The 19,984-nt window shown below is 35.5% G+C and overlaps 1 protein-coding gene across 1 annotated transcript in view; it reads right to left on the bottom strand.

Annotated features, from left to right (window-relative positions):
- Window positions 1–17,392, bottom strand: part of vwc2l (von Willebrand factor C domain containing 2 like) — a 37,208-nt gene extending 19,816 nt beyond the window's left edge. Inside the window, exon 1 of the mRNA XM_073845199.1 lies at window positions 16,937–17,392. Coding sequence (XP_073701300.1) covers window positions 16,937–17,326 — 390 coding nt within the window. The 5' untranslated portion in view covers window positions 17,327–17,392. The remainder of the gene's footprint in view (window positions 1–16,936) is intronic.
- Window positions 17,393–19,984: the final 2,592 nt, after the last annotated feature.

Below are 19,984 nucleotides of genomic sequence, written 5' to 3' on the forward strand. Positions count from 1 at the left end.
TTTAAGCTCTTGTATGATTGGCTGACTTTACACAACCTCTGGGAGTTGGCAGAAACATGTTTTTTTTATCAGTCTGCCTGAAAACCAGTCGTGTTTACAAAGTACCGGGATGATTCAGCAAGCACTCGTGAGCAGGAACCAATCACTGGATTTGCAAGCGTTTGATCAGATTGTTTATTTGAGGCACTTAATAACAATCAAAATAGGTATCATAACTAAATATGTATGTATGTATTGTATATTTTGCTTTGCATATTATGTCTGTAAAATAATTAACATTTATTACTTTTGAAATGGCACAAATTCTGATCACAAATATTATATTTTCAGGGTTTTTTTTGTTGGTAAAGCTGTTTACGGAAACTGCTGCTCCATTTTTATTTTATTTTATTCAATTTTTTATTATTATTGTTTAATAGTCTATTTCAGATAAAACCACCTATAAATGACATAAAACAAACCAAACTAGCCTCTTTTTTTTTTTTTTTTTTGTATATTCCAGAATTAACTTAACAAAGGCTGCCATTCAAAAGTTTCGGGTCAGTTTTTTTTAAGTGAAATTAATACTTTTATTTAGCAAGGTTGAACTGAATAAGTCAAAAGTGAGTTTTACTGGAGTATTACTGACTTTTACTGACATTTCAAGATACAGTCAGACCAAAAATTATTGAGACACAAGATTTAATTTTTGATAGTTTTTTTACTAGTAGGTGCAGGACACTACAGTTCATTTATTTAAGTAAAGATAGCAAAATAAAGTAAACTGTGACATAATATACCCAAAAAATATTCATACAGTGGACTACCAGTACAATTGATCAAAATCTGTGACACTTTAAGTTATCTGACATTATCAAGATGAATTTGTTCTGACACAGTTTAACTGAGTTCTTGTCATGTTTTATTACCATTTCTAAACTATAGCGAATAAATGTGAGATAATGTGATATGTGAGAAATGTTAAAGGTGTCTTAATACATTTTGGTTTGACTGTACATTGTTACAAAACAATTCTATTTGCAACAAGTATTATTTTTTTAAACTTTCTTTTCATCAAAGAATATCACTGTTTCCACAAAAATATTAGGCAGCACAGTTTTCAACATTGATAATAAGAAATGTTTCTTGAGCAGCAAATCAGCATATTCAAATAATTTCTGAAGAATCAAGTGACATTGAAGACTGGAGTAATGCATAAAAAATCAGCTTTGCCATCACAGAAATAAATTATATTTTACAATATTTTACTGCAAAAAAACATTAGGAAATCAGATGCCCATTATCCACAAGTTAGTAGTGTTGTGGAAAGTTACTTTTAAAAGTAATGTTGAAAGGTAAAGTTGATTAGCATTCTTTCAATAACATTTAATAATCCTAAATTAAAATCTTCAAATCTTAATCCTTGTATTTGAATGAACACATTTTGATGTATTATATTGTAGCACTCTAGTCTTTCATTCATGAATTTCATGTATTCACAGAGGTGACACTGACTCATGTATATGCCAATGTAGATCAGGGCTAAAGGTCTCGAGGACAGAAGTCTGGGACCCCTGTCCTGGCAGTGGTCATGCCCTTTGGTCTCTGCACACTGTGTAAGTGGCACGGACACTAATAATCCTCTGTTCTCCATTGATAACAGCATCCAGTCCAGTGGGACAGGAGCTTGTGAACTTGCCCATACAAATCATTTGTAATTGTGCCAGACTGCTCATAGAGCCAGCACAAGGCAAAAAAAGGATACAATGGACAGCAGTGGGTATTAGCGTTTGGTTTTCATTGCGTATACTGTGGAGAATGCTGAGATTAACATTCTCGCTCAAAAACGGACTATGAACTTGAACCTTTTACTTTGATAAGGGCACTTGAGTAACATCTTAAATGGGTATTATGAGATTCAAAGTGTACATGCCGTACTACTGGAAAACCATCCTTACAAAGTATTCATTACATTCATTCAGTACAGGACAAGAGGCATCATAAAATGTTCTGGTGAAAAGACTCTTTGTGTAGCTAGGCCTGGATCACTCCTATTGTAAAGGCTTTACTCTTCCCAGAATGATCTGCTTACAGTATTATATGTTATTCAACATCTGCGCTCCAACACGAATGTAAGCAAATCAACTGAAGGGAAAAGCCAGAGTCATTTCATGAAAGGAGTACTATTTCCCTGCTGAAAACCACAGAATGAGAATGCTTGCAGGTCTTGGCTGGTTTGACTGTGCTAGCTGGTCTCAAAGCCTGGTGTTTAGCTGGTTTACCTACTAGATGTAGGTTTCTTAAGCTGCTAAGCTGACACATGCCTAAAATCTCCTAAAAACCACCAAACCAGACAAGGATCAGACTGGTTAAACAGTTTTTTCAAAAGGATATCAAATGCACTAAACACAAAAAAGGCAAGCTTAAATAAATGAATTCAAAATTATTGATTACTTTTGTGGATATGCATTTTTGCATGACAGAGTAGCTATTGTATATAATACATATATTATAATTGCATTGGACTAAAACTTATTGACGTGTCTAACAACTTAATCTTTGATTTTTTTTAAATAATTTTTGCACTTTTTGTGTTTTTTTTTTCTCCAACACCTTGTTACACTTATGGTATTTCCAGTCAATTCCCACACTCTAAAAAATGCTGTGTTAAAAACAACCCAGTGCTGGGTGAAATATGGACAAATTGGGTTGTTTTGACCCATATCAGGTTAAATGTTTAACCTAACTTTCTGGGTAGTTTTAACTCAACTTTCTGAATTTCTTGGTTAAAGGAGAAGTTCACTTCCAGAACAGAAATTTATGGATAAATACTCACCCCCTTGTCATCGAAGATGTTCAACATAAGAAATTATGTTTTTTGAGGAAAGCATTTCTGGATTTTTCTCCATATAGTGGACTTTTATGGTGCCCCAACTTTGAACTTCTAAAATGCAGTTTAAATGCAGCTACAAATGATCCCAAATGTGGCTGTAAATGATCCCAGCCGAGGAAAAAGGGTCTTATCTAGCAAAACGATCGGTTATTTTTATTTTTTAAATTACAATTTATATACTTTTTAACCTCAAATGCTTCTCTTGTCTCTTTCTGTGATGTGCATGAGTAGTCTGTGCATCTCTGGTTCAAAACAGTTGGGGTAAGTCGAAAAACTCCCTCAACTTCAAAAATCCTTTCCAAAATCACCCTACATCACTGCAGAAGTACCGACCCAGTGTTTGCAAAGTGAACATGCAAAGAAGATCAAACACCCTTAACAAAAAAGGTAAAACAGCAATGTAGGATGATTTTATAATTGAGGGAGAAAATGAGATGGGAGTTTTTAGACATACCCTAACCGTCTTGAATCAGAAAAAACACTAAAGGCAGAGCAAGACAAGATGACAAGATGCATTTGAGGTTAAAAAGTATAAAAATTGTAATTTAAAAAAAATAATAATAAAGGATCATTTCGCTAGATAAGACCCTTCTTCCTTGGCTGGGATCATTTACAGACGCATTTGGGATTGTTTGAAGCCACATTTAAACGGCATTTTGGAAGTTCAAACTCGGGGCACCATAGAAGTCCACTATATGGAGAAAAATCCTGAAATGTTTTCCTCAAAAAACATAATTTCTTTACAACTGAAGAAAAAAACAGATATGAATATTTTGGATAAGGGGGGGGGGGGACATCCATGGAACCTTTCAAATGCAGAAAAGATTCTTTATAGTGGAAAAGGATTTTTTAGATTTATAAAATGTCCTTCAAAATGGTTCTTTTAAGAACGGTTCCCTTAAAGGTTCTTTGGGGAACCAAAAATGGTTCTTCTATGGCATCACTGCAAAGTGTAAAGTGCAATAGTATTTTTTTTAAACAATAGTTGGGTTAAAATAAACTACCCAGAATGTTGGGTTAAACATTTACCCAACATCTAGGTCTAATCAACCCAGTAGCTAGGTTTGTCCATATTTCACCCCTGGGTTGTATTTAACCCAGCATTTTTTAAAGTGAAGTATTCTACAAAAAATAGCTTATAAATTTTTCATTATACTATTAAAAAACATTGGATCCAATCTTTTTATGAAATTGTTTTCTTTTAGCACAGGTTTTTAATTTATTTTTGGAACTGATTGATTATAAGCCTTGTTGACTTATGCACCTCAGTTTTTGAGTGGATATTGACAAAAGTATCCTCAAATATTGCTTTTTCACTCAAAGTGTATGTGTATACTATTAATATTTTGTCTGTTCATAAAACGGCTTCATTTATTCTCAAATAGATTACTGATAGTTCTTAGCACTAATTATTCAAAATGTTTCAGTTCACTTCACTTCAGAGAGCATGGTTGTACTGCTTCCAAGGCAACTGGCGATTTGTTTTGATGTGTGACCAATAGTGGTTTCGTTTACTTTGTCTCTTGTCTCTTATTAACATGCAAACCTGCAAACACACACACACACACACACACACACACACACACACACACTATATAGAGACAGCACTAGGAGAATATTCACTTATAGGAAAAAGATATATGCTACCCATGTAATCTAAAAGCAGCTGCTGCTGTCTGCAGGTAGTGATCTTAGTCTGAACATTTATTGAAAGGCAGATGACTGCATGAGCACAATATTCTGTAACCGCACAGGGTTACACGTGTAAAAGGATGTCTGTGACATTTTCGGTCTGTTGTCCGATTACATTGATTACTTCATGGCTCATGTGATTAAAAAGATTTCATTTCTGAGGAAACGCCTCTAGTATTAGAACGAGTTAGCTAATTTTACACCTGACCAGTTACATTTAGATTCGTTGTCACCGTATGAGATGGTTTTATCTCGTCACGCTGCAGAGAACGAGGAAGCGTACTCTTTTCTACTCCAGTGGACAATGACTTCTTCAGTCTGGGCCTGCATTGTTTCAAAATCAGCCAAGATTCAAGAGCTGTTCAGCAGCCATTACTCCAGTCTTCAGTGTCACCTGATCCTTCAGAAATCATTCTAAATGCTGATTTGGTCCTCAAGAAACTGTTAAAAACTGAATGCTGCTTATTTTTTTCCTTGTGGAAACTGTGATACTTTTTATCCAGGGTTCTTTGATGAATAAAAAGTTCAAAAGAACAGCTTTTATTTGAAATAGGAATATTTTGTACCTCTAACTTTTGATCAGTTTATAGCATCCCAGTTGAATATGGTTATGGAAAATGGTTAAATGTCTAAATTTTCCAGCAGACATGCATTGTTAGTTTAATTAGTCTGTGTGAAATATGTAGAAATATTAATGCACCGAAAATTGAAAACTCATCATTAATTTCTGACATTATTTTCTCACCTTTTTTCCCCCTATACTTATGCTATATAGTTCACTGAACAAACTATGAGAAGTTTTAATAGTTGTTTATGCAGCTTGTTTTCATATAACAAGAAGTTTACAGTGACCTTTACAGTTAAAACTGAACAAAAATGATCAATAAATGCTCCATCTGCCATTAATTATTCACCTTCGTTCATCTTCAGAACACAAATTAAGATATTTTTAATGAAATCCAAGAGCTTTCTGACCCTGCATAGATAGTAAGGGACAGAAAGGTAGTAAGGACAACGTTAAAATAGTCCATGTGACATCAGTGGTTCAACCATAATTTTATGAAGCTACGAGAAATCTTTCTGGCCCTTGAATGTGGTAATTACATTGCTGTCTATAAAGGGTCAGAAAGCTCTCGGATTTCATCAAAAATATCTTAATTTGTGTTTCAAAGATGAACAAAGGTCTTAGGTTAAAAACGACATGAGGGTGAATAATTAATGACAGGATTTTCATTTTTGGGTGAGCTATCCCTTTAATTAATCACACAAATCGCACTAATCTATATTATGGCATAATTTTGTTATGGTGTTTTGGGTCCTTATTGGACTTTGACAGACACGGTCACTTCTGTTTTGTTCAACAGAAATTCTCATATTGTGCCCCACAGACAAAATAACACCTGGGAAACATTCCAAGCTACGGGTTTGGAACGCCATGAGGGTGAGTAAATAATGACAGAATTTATCTCTATGGGGCCTCAGCACAGAATTGTGTGGGCATGCTGGCATTAAAGTGGTAGTAAGATGTTCAAACCGTTTATATTCGCTAATGGTGCCTCTGATCGCTCATACGCACTGAGCTTGAGTCATCAGATCCTCATGAGTTTAAGCACAGATGCTGAGCTGCATCGTTCTGACAGCATTCTGGGAAATGTAGTTCCAGACATGGGGGTGACTAAAAGGCTCATGCGAAATGCCTTCAGAAAATGTTAAAGATCACGGTGGGTTGCAAAGGTTGCATTCCTATGTGACTATGTTAGAAAAACACCAGAATCGGGGAATGCAAGACAGAGAGGATGGTGTGAAAATGAAGATACTGAAGTGACCACTGATTTCAAATTGAAGCCGTTGGAATATGAGATTAAACTTGCTGAAACAGTTTCACAGTTCCAGTTTCTGCCGGCCTACTTGTTAGCTTTTAATCAGTGTTTTAAATTAAAACCATGCTGTTCCTCAGGCAGTTGGATCGGAAAATCAATTTAAGCAATTCATTTCAGGTGCTTTTTATAGCTATTTCCTCTCACAGGTGTCAGAGTTTGCGAGTACAGTCACTAATTACTGCTCACTGTAGCATATGCAGATGAGAGGGCAACTTATTTTTGTGTATGCGCATGTGAGAGAGAAAAAGAGAGATACATGTTATGGTTGACACATGGATGGAAGCCCATTTCCGCTACAGGATAAAAATGAAACTTTATCTTACAATTCTGACTTTTTCTTGCTATTCTGAGTTCGTATCTCACAATTTAGACTTTGTTCACTGAAATTCTGAGAACAAAAAGGGAGAATTGTGTGACATAACACAGAATTCCAAGATTTAATCTCAAAATTGTGAGAAAAAGTCTGTCAATAAACCCAGAATTCTTAATTTTTCTTGCAGTTCTGAGTTTATATCTTACAATTCTGAGTGTATTTCTTGCAATTCTGACTTTTGTACACAGATTTTTTTTCCGTGCCATGATTTAAAAAACAAAAAGGTAATTGTGACTTTTTATCTCACAATTCAGACCTTTTTCTCGCTATTGTGCATTTACACTACCAGTCGAAATTTCTTGGTCAGTAAGATTTTTAATGCAGAAATTTCTTCTGCTCACCAAGCCTGCATTTATTTGATTCAAAATAAAGCAAAAACAGTACAATTAAGAAATATTTTTACTATTTAAAATATTTTAAATAATATTTAATATTTTTAAATAGATAATATTTAAAATGTTTTTAATTTGAATATATTTTAAAATGTAATTAATTCTTGTGATCAAAGCTATTTTTTCTTTACTCCAGTGTTTAGTGTCACATGATCCTTCAGAAATCGTTCTAATATACTGATTTGCTGTTCAAGAAACTATTATTATTATTATTATTATCATCATCATCATCATCAATATTATCAATATTTAAAACAGTTGGGTACATTTTATTCAGGATTCTTTGATAAACAGAAAGATCCAAAGATCAGCATTTATCTGAATTAAAATATTTTGTAACATTATACAAAATATAATGATTTTTATTTAAGCTTTCTATTCATCAAAGAAAAATTTATCTCAGCTGTTTTCAACATAATAATATTAATAATAAATGTTTTTGAGCAGCAAATCAGAATATTACAGTGATTTCTGAAGGACCATGTGACGAGAAATGATGCTTAAAAATTCAGCTTTGAAATCACAGGAATAAATTACATTTTAAAATATATTTATAAAAAAAATATTTTAAATAGTAAAAGTATTTCAAAAATTTTACTGTTTTTGCTTTAGATTGGGTCAAATAAATGCAAGCTTGGTGAGCAGAAGAGACTTCTTTAAAAAACAAAATCTTACTGTCCAAAAACCTATGACTGATAGTGTATATCTCACAGACTTTTCTTCTCAAAATTGTGAGTAGAAAGTCTAAATTGTAAGATGAAAAGTCGCCATTACCATTTTCATTTTCCTAGCCCATAGTGAAAACAAGCTTTCACAACTGATTACTCGACATATCTGTTTTAATAAAGTTGCAGTCTCTTGACAGTGATGGACACTGCGTTGTTTTTGATGGAATTTAAATTGACATTTCCTTGTTGAATATTCAGCATGAAAAAATGCACCGCCGCCTGTTCCGAGATGCCGGTGCACTTTTGTCTAAGCATTGAGCGATATCTGTGACAAGACAATTCAAAACCTTGAGGAACCGAGATATCTGATTCATTTACAAAATTATGTTTTCTCAGAATGCTTGAGGATTCAGCAAGAAAAATCCAATGAAGCTACCAAGATATGAGACCTTGTAAAATTATATGTCTAATTTTATTTTGCGTATATGTGACCCTGGACCACAAAACCAGTCATAAGGTTAAATTTGACAAAACTGAGATTTATACATCATATGAAAGCTCAATAAATGAGCTTTCTATTGATGTATAGTTTGTTAGGATAGGACAATATTTGTCCGAGATACATCTATTTGAAATCAGAAATCTGAGGATGCAAAAAAATCAAAAATACTGAGAAAATCACCTTTAAAGTTGTCCAAATTAGGTTCTTAACAATGCATATGCATATTACAAATCAAAAATTTCATTTTGATATATTTAAAGTAAGAATTTTACAAAAAATCTTCATGGAACATGAACTTTACTTAATTTCTTAATGATTTTTGGCATAAAAGAAAAATCAAAAATTTTGACCCATACAATGTATTTTTGGCTATTGCTACAAATATACCCCAGCGACTTAAGACTGGTTTTGTGGTCCAGGGTCACATATTATTATCTAGCTCAAATCTTCATTTTCTCACCCTCTCTCACAGGTATTCCCCTCTCTGGTGATCCCAGGCGCACAGACGGGATCGTTCAGAGCTCACATCCCGGCCCTAGCCTCTCTGCCTGGGATCTGAACTCACCCTATAGCTCCGGCTTCTTGCTTGCAGCTGAGCAGTGGCTGGGGGTGCGACGGTGAAGTGGCTCCCTTCCACGGCTGCTGGGGAACCCTGTAGGTGAAACACCTACTGAGGGTAAGTTTCAGAGCGCTTAGGGAATATAACACAACAGCAGAAAAGGAACCACTATCCCCCAGAACCCCAATCCCACTGCCCCTAATATCACCAAAATGTAACACTTAATCATAGGTTTTTATATGTTCTTACACTCCCAGTACCATAAATGTTGTTCTTGTGTAAAGTGGCACACAAATGTATTTGTAAAATTTCTTGCTACAAAATGAGTTACAAACTATCAAACCAAGTAGTAACTGTAAACCCATTATGCTTTTTTTCAGAGCTAACTTTAATTTTTATGCAAATTTTTTTTTTTTAAACAACTGGTCCCAGTTCTCTTTGGGGTCAGTAAGTTTTTTTTTCTTGTAAGATACTGTTATGCTCACCAAGGCTGCATTCATTTGATCAAAAATACAGCAAAAACGGTAATATTGTAAAATATTATTACAATTTAAAGTAACTGTTTTTTGTTTTAATATATTTTAAAAGGTCAGTTGTAATGGCAAAGCTGAATTTTCAACAGCTATTAGTTCAGTCTTAATTATCTTTCAAAAATCATTCTGATTGGAACCCTGATTTCCAGGATTCTTTAATGAACAGAATGTTATAGAAAGAACATGCATTTATTTGAAATAGAAATCTTTTGTAACATTAAATATCTTCCCTGACTTTTGAATAATAAAATGCATCCATGCTCAATAAAAGCGTTCATATATTTAACTATAGAAGCCTGTTTCCACCAGAATACATAAATATGAAGGGAAATTGTGACTTTTTAATCTCACAATTCTGACTTTTTCATGCCATTTTGAGTTAATATCTCACAATTTAGACTTTGTTTATTGCAGAACAGAAAGTGAGAATCGTGTGACATAACACAAAATTTGCTAGATTTAAGATCAAAAGTTGGATGTGTGAGATATAAATTTGTTATTGACAGATTATATCTCTGAATTCTTGGAATTCTTAAAATATCCTGAAAATCAGGGTTTCCACAATAATATTGAGCAGCACAATGGTTTCCAACGTTGATAATTATAATAATTGACTTTTCATCTTGCAATTCTTAGAAAAAAAGGTCAGAGATACAGTATAAACTCCCAATAGCAAGTTTATATCTCTTTTTCCTCAGAATTGTGGAATTCTGTGTTATGTCACAGTTCTCACCTACTTTTCTCAGAATTGCAATAAACAAAAAGATTTGAACTCAAAATTGCAAGAAAAACTGAGTAAAAAGTCATTTAAATCTACAAAAGATTGCTATTTCAAATACATGCGTGTTCTTCCTATAACTCTCTATTTATTAAAGAATCCTGACAATCACAAAAATATTACCACAAAAATATTAACTGTTTTTAACACTGATTTTCAGTTGCTAATTACAGTTCTGAGAACAGAAAGTGAAAATTGTGTGACATAACACAGAATTGCAAGATTTGAAATCAGAGGAAAAAGTCAGAATTGTGAGATATAAACTTGTTATAGGGAGATTATATCACTGACTTTTTTTTCTCAGAATTGCAAGAAAAAAAGTCTGAATTTTGTTAGATGAAAGTTGTTTATTATTATCAGTGTTAAAAACAGTTGTGCTGCTTAATATTTTTGTGGTAATATTTTTGTGATTTTCAGGATTCTTTAATAAATAGAAAGTTATAGAAAGAAAACACATGTATTTGAAATAGCAATCTTTTGTAGCTTTAAATGTATTTACTTTCACTTTTGATTAATATAATACATCCTTGCTCAATTAAAGTGCTTATTTCTTTAAACTATGTAAGTCTTTGTTTAAGAAAATACAAAGTGTAATTGCGACTTTATTTCACAATTCTGACATTTTCTTGCCATTTTAAGTTCATATCACACCTCTCTTCATATCACTGCACTGGCTACCGGTTACAGCACGCATCAAATTCAAGACACTGATGCTGGCCTATAGGACAGCCACCGGATCATCACCTGCCTACCTCCATTCACTACTACACATCTACACTCCCTCCAGAAGTCTGAGATCCTCTAGTGAAAGACGCCTCATTGTACCACCACAGAGAGGTATGAAATCACTTTCCAGAACATTCTCGTTCAACGTTCCTGCCTGGTGGAATGATCTTCCCACCCCTATCCGGAATGCAGACTCCTTAACAGCTTTCAAGCGACTGCTGAAAACCCATCTTTTTCGACACTATGTGACTCAATAAAAAAAAAAAAAAAAAATTCTCCTCTCTTCTTGATCCTCCCTTTCTAGCCTCCTTTTCCTCTCTTTCTTGATCTTCTCCTTCTAGCCTGCACTCTTCTAACAACGCCTGATATATGGTATTTTTGAGCACTTCCTATGTTGATCTTCCTCCTTAGGATGAATCACTTGTTGTATTCCCAATTGTAAGTCGCTTTGGATAAAAGCGTCGGCTAAATGAATAAATGTAAATGTAAATGTAAAATATCTCACAATTTAGACTTTGTTCACTGCAGTTCTGATATTTCGTGATTTTCAGGATTCTTTAATAAAAAGAAAGTTATAGAAAAAACATGCATGTATTTGAAATAGCAATCTTTTGTAGCTTTAAATGACCGTATCTTTTTTTTTCTTGCAATTTTGAGTTCATATCTCACAATTTAGACTCTTTGTTTATTGCAATTCTGAGAACAGTAGGTGAGAACTGTGAGACATAACACATAATTCCACAATTCTGAGAAAAAAGAGATATAAACTTGCTATAGTTTATACTGTATCTCTGACCTTTTTTCTCAGAATTTCAAGAATAAAGTCTGAATTGTGAGATGAAAAGTCATTTATTATAAATATCAACATTGAATATCGTTTTGCTGCTCAATATTATTGTGGAAACAGTGATTTTTAGTATTCTTTAAGAATTCCAAGATTTAAACTCAGAATTCATGAGGAAAAAGTCAGGATATGTGAGATATAAACTTGCTTTTGGGAGTTTATACTGTATCTCTGACCTTTTTTTCTCAGAATTGCAAGAAAAAAGTCTGAATTGTACAGTAAGTTGAAAAGTAATTTACTATTTTTATTAACGTTAAAAACCATTTAACTTATTTTGTGGAAACCGCGATTTTCAGGATTCTTTAATGAATAGAAAGTTATAGAAATAACATGCACTTATTTAGAAAAAAGCAATCTTTTGTAACATTAAATGTCTGTACTGTCACTTTAGATTAATATAGTGCTCAAAAAAATTATTTCTTTAAACAAAACTGGTAACACTTTATAATAACGTTCAGTTGTAAGTCATTTATAAGTGGTTAGTTAATGATAAAATAATGATTTGCAAAACATTCATAAATGTTTAATAAGTGATATGCTAACAATTTGTGTATATGCTAATTCATTTACAAGTTATTTACAAGTAATAAGTTAATGATGAACTAATAATTTACAAAACATGACTATGATATGTAGTCATGCGTCAGGGGTTTGGTGTTGTGGACTATTGCTCCGCCTCCCTCACATCCCTGCACCAGTAGGAAAGTCCACAACACCAAACCCCTGACGCTGATTGGTTGGAACACTGTTTGTTTATCTGTGGAATAGTTGATAGCGCCGATTGTTTTTTTGGCATATCTCGGACCCTAGGCTGACCAGAGAGACGCGGTTTTTTCACAGACAATTTATGGGGCAGGCAGCGAGCGGATCGTGAAGAAAGGTCAGCTGAAATTGACACTTTATGTTTTAGGCTAGAAATCGCTGATACAACCTTTAAGTGTTGCATAAATGTCCTAAATGTTCAAACACTTTTTGGAGCCACTGTGCTTGCATTTTTATATTCTATCAAATTTTAAATGTCTAAAATAATTACAATATTTTACAAATTCCTTTTAATATGATCTAAAAGAGCTGGCTTCCTTATAAACCCTTCCTCCCGAAAGCACAGAGAGAAAAGGTGCAGAGAAGTAATCGTCCGTTATAGTTTATTCTCTCAGGTTTTCGATCATGAACATGCTCTTCCTGAACTTTCACTGGAACATTGTAAAAATCAAGACAAGTATTGGAAAAGCTATTGCCATGCTTTGGATATGATTAACTCTGTTGTGTTGGTATAAATCCTATAGCTCTTTCAATCACCCTCAGCCTGGAAATTGTGACATTTAAAAAGCCACATAACTGTCCGGGTCAAGCTGGGTTACACATGGGTCACCGTGCACCGCTTTGATAATGCACTTCAAGTCTTTCAGGTTCGTCACTCAGCTGTCATTTGCAGCGATTAGTAACAACAAAAAGCTCTGCTGACTGATTGGTTTGCCTCATTCGTCAGTGAAAAGCCTTCTCCGCATGTAAGATTCATATCTCTGTGGGGCTCCTCCCACTCCTGCCGAGCCAAGTAAATACATTCCTTGCCAAAGAACGGCTGAGGAAATGCCAATGTAGCCCACACCAAAGGTTACCCTGTCGGCTTCTCTTAATTGGATCGGCTATCAAGCGCCGTGATGCCCTTTGATTCCCATTCGCAGCTGGACTTCAGTAGTTGCTTTTTAATTCAAAGAGATCTCACTGGACACTATTGAGCCATGATGCCTCGTTTGCTTAATGCGCACGTCAAATTCAGAAAGGAAAACTGATCAAAAAGGGATTTCTGCTAGTTATGATTCGCTTGGCTTTGTTTATGGCTTTTCAATCAGGGTCTCTTTTGGCGGGAGGTAATCAATAGAGCCAGATAAACCATTTTAGAGGCAATAAGAGATCGTAAGTTGTCCTTCCACTCAAGGTTGGAGAGAACGTGCTGTATTGATGGACCTGATCTTTTTATCAACAGACTTGCATGGGCAAATATGTCTATCTGAAGCATACGCTCGCATCAAAACAGAGCTAATCGGGCGCCTAACAAAGATGGATTCGCTTTAAAAGTCTCTGAGACTCTAATTAAAAAGAAGCTGCTTGACTTCAGCACTCATTCCCTAATGCCAATTATGTAATTTAACCTTATTGCGAGCCACAAAAAGTTTCCTTAGATGTTGGTAACTAAATGAAGTGCTCTAACCTCGCCAGCTTTTGTAGATTCTAATTTGATTGGCACTAGTTGGACTTCTAACAAATTAAATACTCAGTCTTTGTTTATTTAGAGACATGGCCAATGTATGTCGAACCGAATACAGCTTGACATCTCAAAGAAAACGCTGTGTATTGCAATAAAACGCTGATTTTGTCAAAGGCCAGCCCCATGTTGATAGTAAATCAGATGTTGCCGGATGGGAAATTCATCACATAGTGTGAGACCGAGTTACAAAGACCTTCCACCCCAGTGTAATCCTGATATTAAACATTGTTCGGGTTTTGATCTACTGGTAATATTGCCTACGATAATAATCTCTGCAATACATTTAATGTCGGGAGACAGGTTGCCAAAAAAGGCCTGAATTTACATGATCTCAAGATTACGCTGAATGAATCAGATATAAGCATGGGATGAATGCTAATGATATCTTGTTCTCTAGAGAGGGAAGATTCAAGATACATGCAGTGCAAAGCCATGAAAAAGATCCAAAGCATCACAGTTACGATTAAATACATAATTACCAATGTGGCCAGTGAAGTATAAAATATCAGAAACATCAAAGAACATTTCTTACGGTCTGTTCTTTCTCCTTGATATATCATGTTTATCTTAAAATGTCCTTTTGAAAATAGGATTTTGCTCAGTGTCATTAATCTTTATATAACTAAATATTGCATTTTTAATACACATTCAATTAAAAGTTTTACAAATATTAATGTCACAGTGATTTTAAACATGAATATTTAAACTACTGTGACAAAATCAGAAATTCAAGTTCTCAAGAGAGATAAAAATCCATAAATGGTGCTATCGAGAGCAGGAAACAGTCTTGCGAGGTGCAGCCCAAAGACTAATTTTGTGTGTGATGATTTATTGCTTTGCCCTTTGTTGATACCTTAAACTTTTATTAGAGTTTGCACTTGCTGAAACAGCCCACGTTAACCCTGGGAGTGAGCTTTGTGGGTGAAAGTAAAATTTTTTACTGTTGTTACCTCATCAGTTGCTTTCCTGGTGTTGCAGGTTTCACTTCTCTTACATAGTATCTCAAACTCATTTCATGTGTTTACAGAATGAATACTTCTAGGAGTCTTTCTGTTACGTGAAAATTAAATATGCACAATGTGCTATTTGCAACCCTGCCAGTAGAAATGGACCAAAGTAAACAAGTTGATGTTAGTTATGTTTTATATACAGGACACTACATATTATTAGATAAATATCTAGTATTTGCAACTGCTTAATAGACTACTTATGTTAAATATGTGACCCTGGACCACAAAACCAGTCGTAAGTAGCATGGGTATATTTGTAGCACTATATAACAATACATTGGGTATGGGTCAAAATTATTGATTTTTCTTTTATGCCAAAAATCATTAGTATATTAATTAAAGATCATGTTCCATGAAGGTATTTTGTACCATAAATATATCAAAACTTAATTGATTAGTGATATGCATTGCTAAGAACTTCATTTGGACAACTTTAAAGGCGATTATCTCAATATTTCTTTTTTCTTGCACCCTCAGATTCCAGATATTCAGATAGTTGTATCTAAGCCAAATACTGTCCTATCCTAACAAACCGTACAACAATGGAACACTTATTTATTCAGCTTTCAGATGTATAAATACCTTATGACTGGTTTTGTGGTCCAGGGTCACATATGTGCTCTGCTAATATAAGGCATAACAATAAAGAGCTTGCAACATGTCAGGCCTGATTTACTTGTCAGTTCTACATCTTGTGAGTCTCAAGTTGGCCAAATGGTTCGTCATGCAGAGCAACATTCATGTATCTCTCTATGGCTGATGGGTCTTTTTAAGAATGCTTCAGTGCTTTGTTGTATGATTGATGGGTTTGCTTACTTCCTCCGATCAATATAAATAACTTGAATTTAAAATCAAGAGAAAATGCACACTAGTTTTAAATGGATTGCTTTGTCAAGTGGATTGTTTCTGTGGCACAGCTCTAATCAAATTACAGTTGATAGTGATGGATAGGGCTTATCATGATGAACCTCTAAGAGTAAAACAAGCACAAAACTATCCCACAATAACCCATACTGCACTCACGCACAGACCCACCCACACAAACGCATATATTTGAGGACATAATGGTGCAATAGTGTATATGTAATCCTGGACCACAAAACCAGTCCTGAGGAGTGGGTATATTCGTAGCAATAGCCAACAATAAATTGTATGGGTCAAACTGATTGATTTTTCTGCCAAGAATCATTAGGATATTAAGTAAAGATCATGTTCTATGAAAATACTATGTACATTTCCTACCATAAATATATCAAAACTTTTTGATTAGTAATACTGTATGCATTGCTAAGAACTTCATTTGGACAACTTCAAAGGTGATTTTCTCAATATTTCGATTTTTTTGCACCCTCAGATTCCAGATCTGAACAAACCATACATCAGTGCTTTTATCAAAGCTTTTTCATTCAGCTTTCAGATGATGTATAAATCTCAATTTTAAAGAAATTACCCTTATGTTGTTTTGTGGTCATTTTGTGTTCCAGGGTCACATATGTGGTCTTGAAATCTATCTGTCTCATGATTTTGACATACGGTGCAAGAGTTTAAAAGATACTGCCATGTAAATGTGAAACTTGCAGATTTAAATATTAAAGTCACACAGTGTAAAGTACAATCCACCCACAATTTGAGAATAATAGAAGGCCTATTCCCTTTATACCTTTTATATACAGTGATTCTCAACTGTGCATGGTTTAAGTTTCAGCTGGAGTGCAAGACACACCTAATACTTAACCACAGGCGTGTGGGATACTCAATTCAATGCTAAATTCATAAAATAGCCTCATATCCATGCATAGATTAATTATTCTGGTAATTTTGAGGCAGCGCGATCCTACCTTGAACTCCTCCAGGATCTTATAAGTCTTCCCTCTGTATTCACAGAAGTTTTTGACCTCCTTGCATTCGGGGCAACACCCGTTGTGTTCCACCTTGGTGCACTTGGGGTGTATTTTAGGGCACTCGGGTTGGTCACAGACTGGTCCGTCCTCCGTGCACACGCACGGGCAGTTCGAGTGGCCCGGGAAGAAGCGTTCCCCGAGCTTGTACACGAAGCCACTGTCATCCACGCAGCCTTTCCCTCTGTAGTCATCGAAAATGATGTCATTGTTGGCAGTTCTCTCGGCCTCGTCCGTGGCGGGATAGTCCTCAGGGCCGACAGAGGCCGGCGAGACAGCGGCGTTCAGGGCGAGCAGCACGACGCAAATCGCCGGGAGATAAGGGCCCATCCTTCGCCGCGGCAGTCTGACGCATTCAAGGAGAGTGTCTCAGGTCCCTTATGTTGTAAGTCTCCATGCTGCAAATATGACACTGAAAGAAATGTAAACAACCCGTAGCTTGATAACTGGACATGCAATTTCGTTATTTTAACCTCAAAGTTAATGAACAAAGTCAGTTACTGGTAAAAGTAGCCATGCATAGGGATGAATGGGGAGTGTTGTAACAATGTGTGTGTTTTTTTCTGTATTTGTTTGCTACAAAGTAGATCGTTTAGAAATATATGACAAACCTACTTATAAACGTGCCATTACCTGGTAGTCAAATTCACTTTAATTCAATAATAGGTAATATTTAATGTTATAATGCAAAAGTTAAACATAGGAATTATATTTTTATGTTTTATTTCATTATCAATTTTAAAAATCTATCTATTTATACACACACACACACACACACACACGCAGATTTATTATTTATTTTACCTGTTTGTGTTGGTTCATGCCCATCTGGTCAGGCGCGATATAAACATGTAGATAGCAAAATATACATGTTGCATATGAAATTATATAATCTGAGTGATCTGCTTCAGGGTTACACCAATTTGCAAATAAATAAATTAGAAATAAATCCACCCCCCCCCCCCATTGCAAAAAAACTTACCTCTCATTCTAAAGGATGGGGGTCATGTATGCTAGTGATTTTGATTCGTGTAGCTCATTTCTAATTGGTTAAACTGATGGTGTTTCAACTCACCCAATGTTACAGCACTCCCCGGTCTCCCACACTGGTTAATCTCTGGTAAAGATCTGCCATTTGTTCCCATACAGAATGAACCGAAGATACCCATAGACTGATGAAGAATCAGCTCACATAAACGAGGTGTGTTTTCCTCCTACAGTGTGTGTTGGCTGTGGTATTAGTAAGCTCTGGATCAGGAGGTGGTGAAGATATTACTTCGAAAGAAAAGCGTGTGAACCCCGAAGAAAGTAGGTAAATCAACACAAACAAAAACCCAGATGATCACAGGCAATAGACAGTGCTCAACAAAGTTAGCCAGGATATCTATTTCCTAGGGACAACAGGTAGCTCTCCAGCTTCTAATGCCTTTATAGCACTGCAGATAGGTGTGCATTGACCATGTCCGTACATTTCTACGCTCTGAATTTCATCTACTCCAAGAGCCCCGAAGAAACGACACGGTTTCTGTGTCATTAACGAGTGCGTAATGGGCTTCGGTCCAAATGCCTCTTCACTCGTGAAAGCACGAGAAATTAACCATAAAACGGCACGGTAGGGTGAGATTCTGCACTTAGAAAGGCAGAGCAGCTGCCAGAGGAAAGCACTTCAAAGAAGGAGTTTCTTTTTTACACTGAAAAGATAGTCTAGTATTGACAATACGTCTGGTCTATAATAAAATGACTGCCTCTGGCATGCTGAATGCATCTGTGCCGAGACTCCCTGCCTGTCTTGAATGTAGAGAGAAATGCATTCTTAATGCAAGTCATTAATACGATCGTGGTTGTAATGATTATTGCATTGAAGTATTGCAATGAACACGGATTCATTTTGAAACAGTGGCAGGACTAGACTTACCGCGTTAAAATGTCTGGTTCCACTTTGTTGGAATCGTAATCAAGCGAGCAAGTGCACCTTCGTGATGACAAGACCACAAAAATCATTCCAATTCGAGTTGAAAAAAAAATTGCTTACTCCAACAGAACAGATAATCCGAATGTCTTTAATATTTACAAATGAAAGCTGATCATGCCCACTTCAGAAATGACATATCCAGAAACGCAATTATCCTTCCCCGATCATTAAGTGACCTCTCAGAATGTGGAAAAGGAAGGAAAAAAGATCCAAAACATCTGTACAAATGTACTTCCTTCTCGTGATCATCTAGTCATCCGCGGCATTTAAATCAACTCCCAAATACTGCAGGTGGAACAGTATAACGCCATTTGGTCTTCGGCACCTCCGCCGAGAAAACAATTTGATGTCAAGTTAATAAACGAGAATAGATTCGATATCATTACGTTTCCCCAGTGCGAAAGTAAGTTTATCTACATTGGAGATGCTCGCGCCGGCAGAGCAGACAGAAAAGCATCGTCTGAGACAGCGCTACTAAGTTGAGTGCGGAGAGGAATGAGAACAGAGGAGCGTTTCATCTTCAATAGGTCGCCTCAGCGAGTTTAGCACCGCGGACAGCGCCGGATCCAGAGTTCAGCACCACGGACAGCGCTTGATTCTGCACTGAATCCAGCTCCAGTCGTCTCGTCGCTTCTCTAATCATGAACGATTTTGCGAAACGTTCAACAGGACAGTCTCTCTGGACCTTAGGAAATCGTTTGCCACTCTTCCGAGCGTTTGCATTCGTAAATAGAAAGAAGTCATTAAAATCGAGACCAGTCTCTAACAGCGAATCTTAGCACTTTAATTGTAATAGTAAAGTGAAACCAAAGAAATAGGGAATATTGTTGTGCAGAAGGTAACCCATAGGGGCCACTGCATTGCTGTATTTGATAGTGAGCTGAGGTAGGCAAAGCAGCATTATTATTAGTGCCTTTTGCGTCCTTCGTGAACATGTGTGTAAACAGTGAAAAGCTGACACAAACTTTTACTGTGGTATCATATATATATATATATATATATATATATATATATAT

This window comes from Garra rufa, chromosome 8 (genome assembly GCF_049309525.1).
Source record: "Garra rufa chromosome 8, GarRuf1.0, whole genome shotgun sequence".
Classification (NCBI taxonomy): domain Eukaryota; kingdom Metazoa; phylum Chordata; class Actinopteri; order Cypriniformes; family Cyprinidae; genus Garra; species Garra rufa.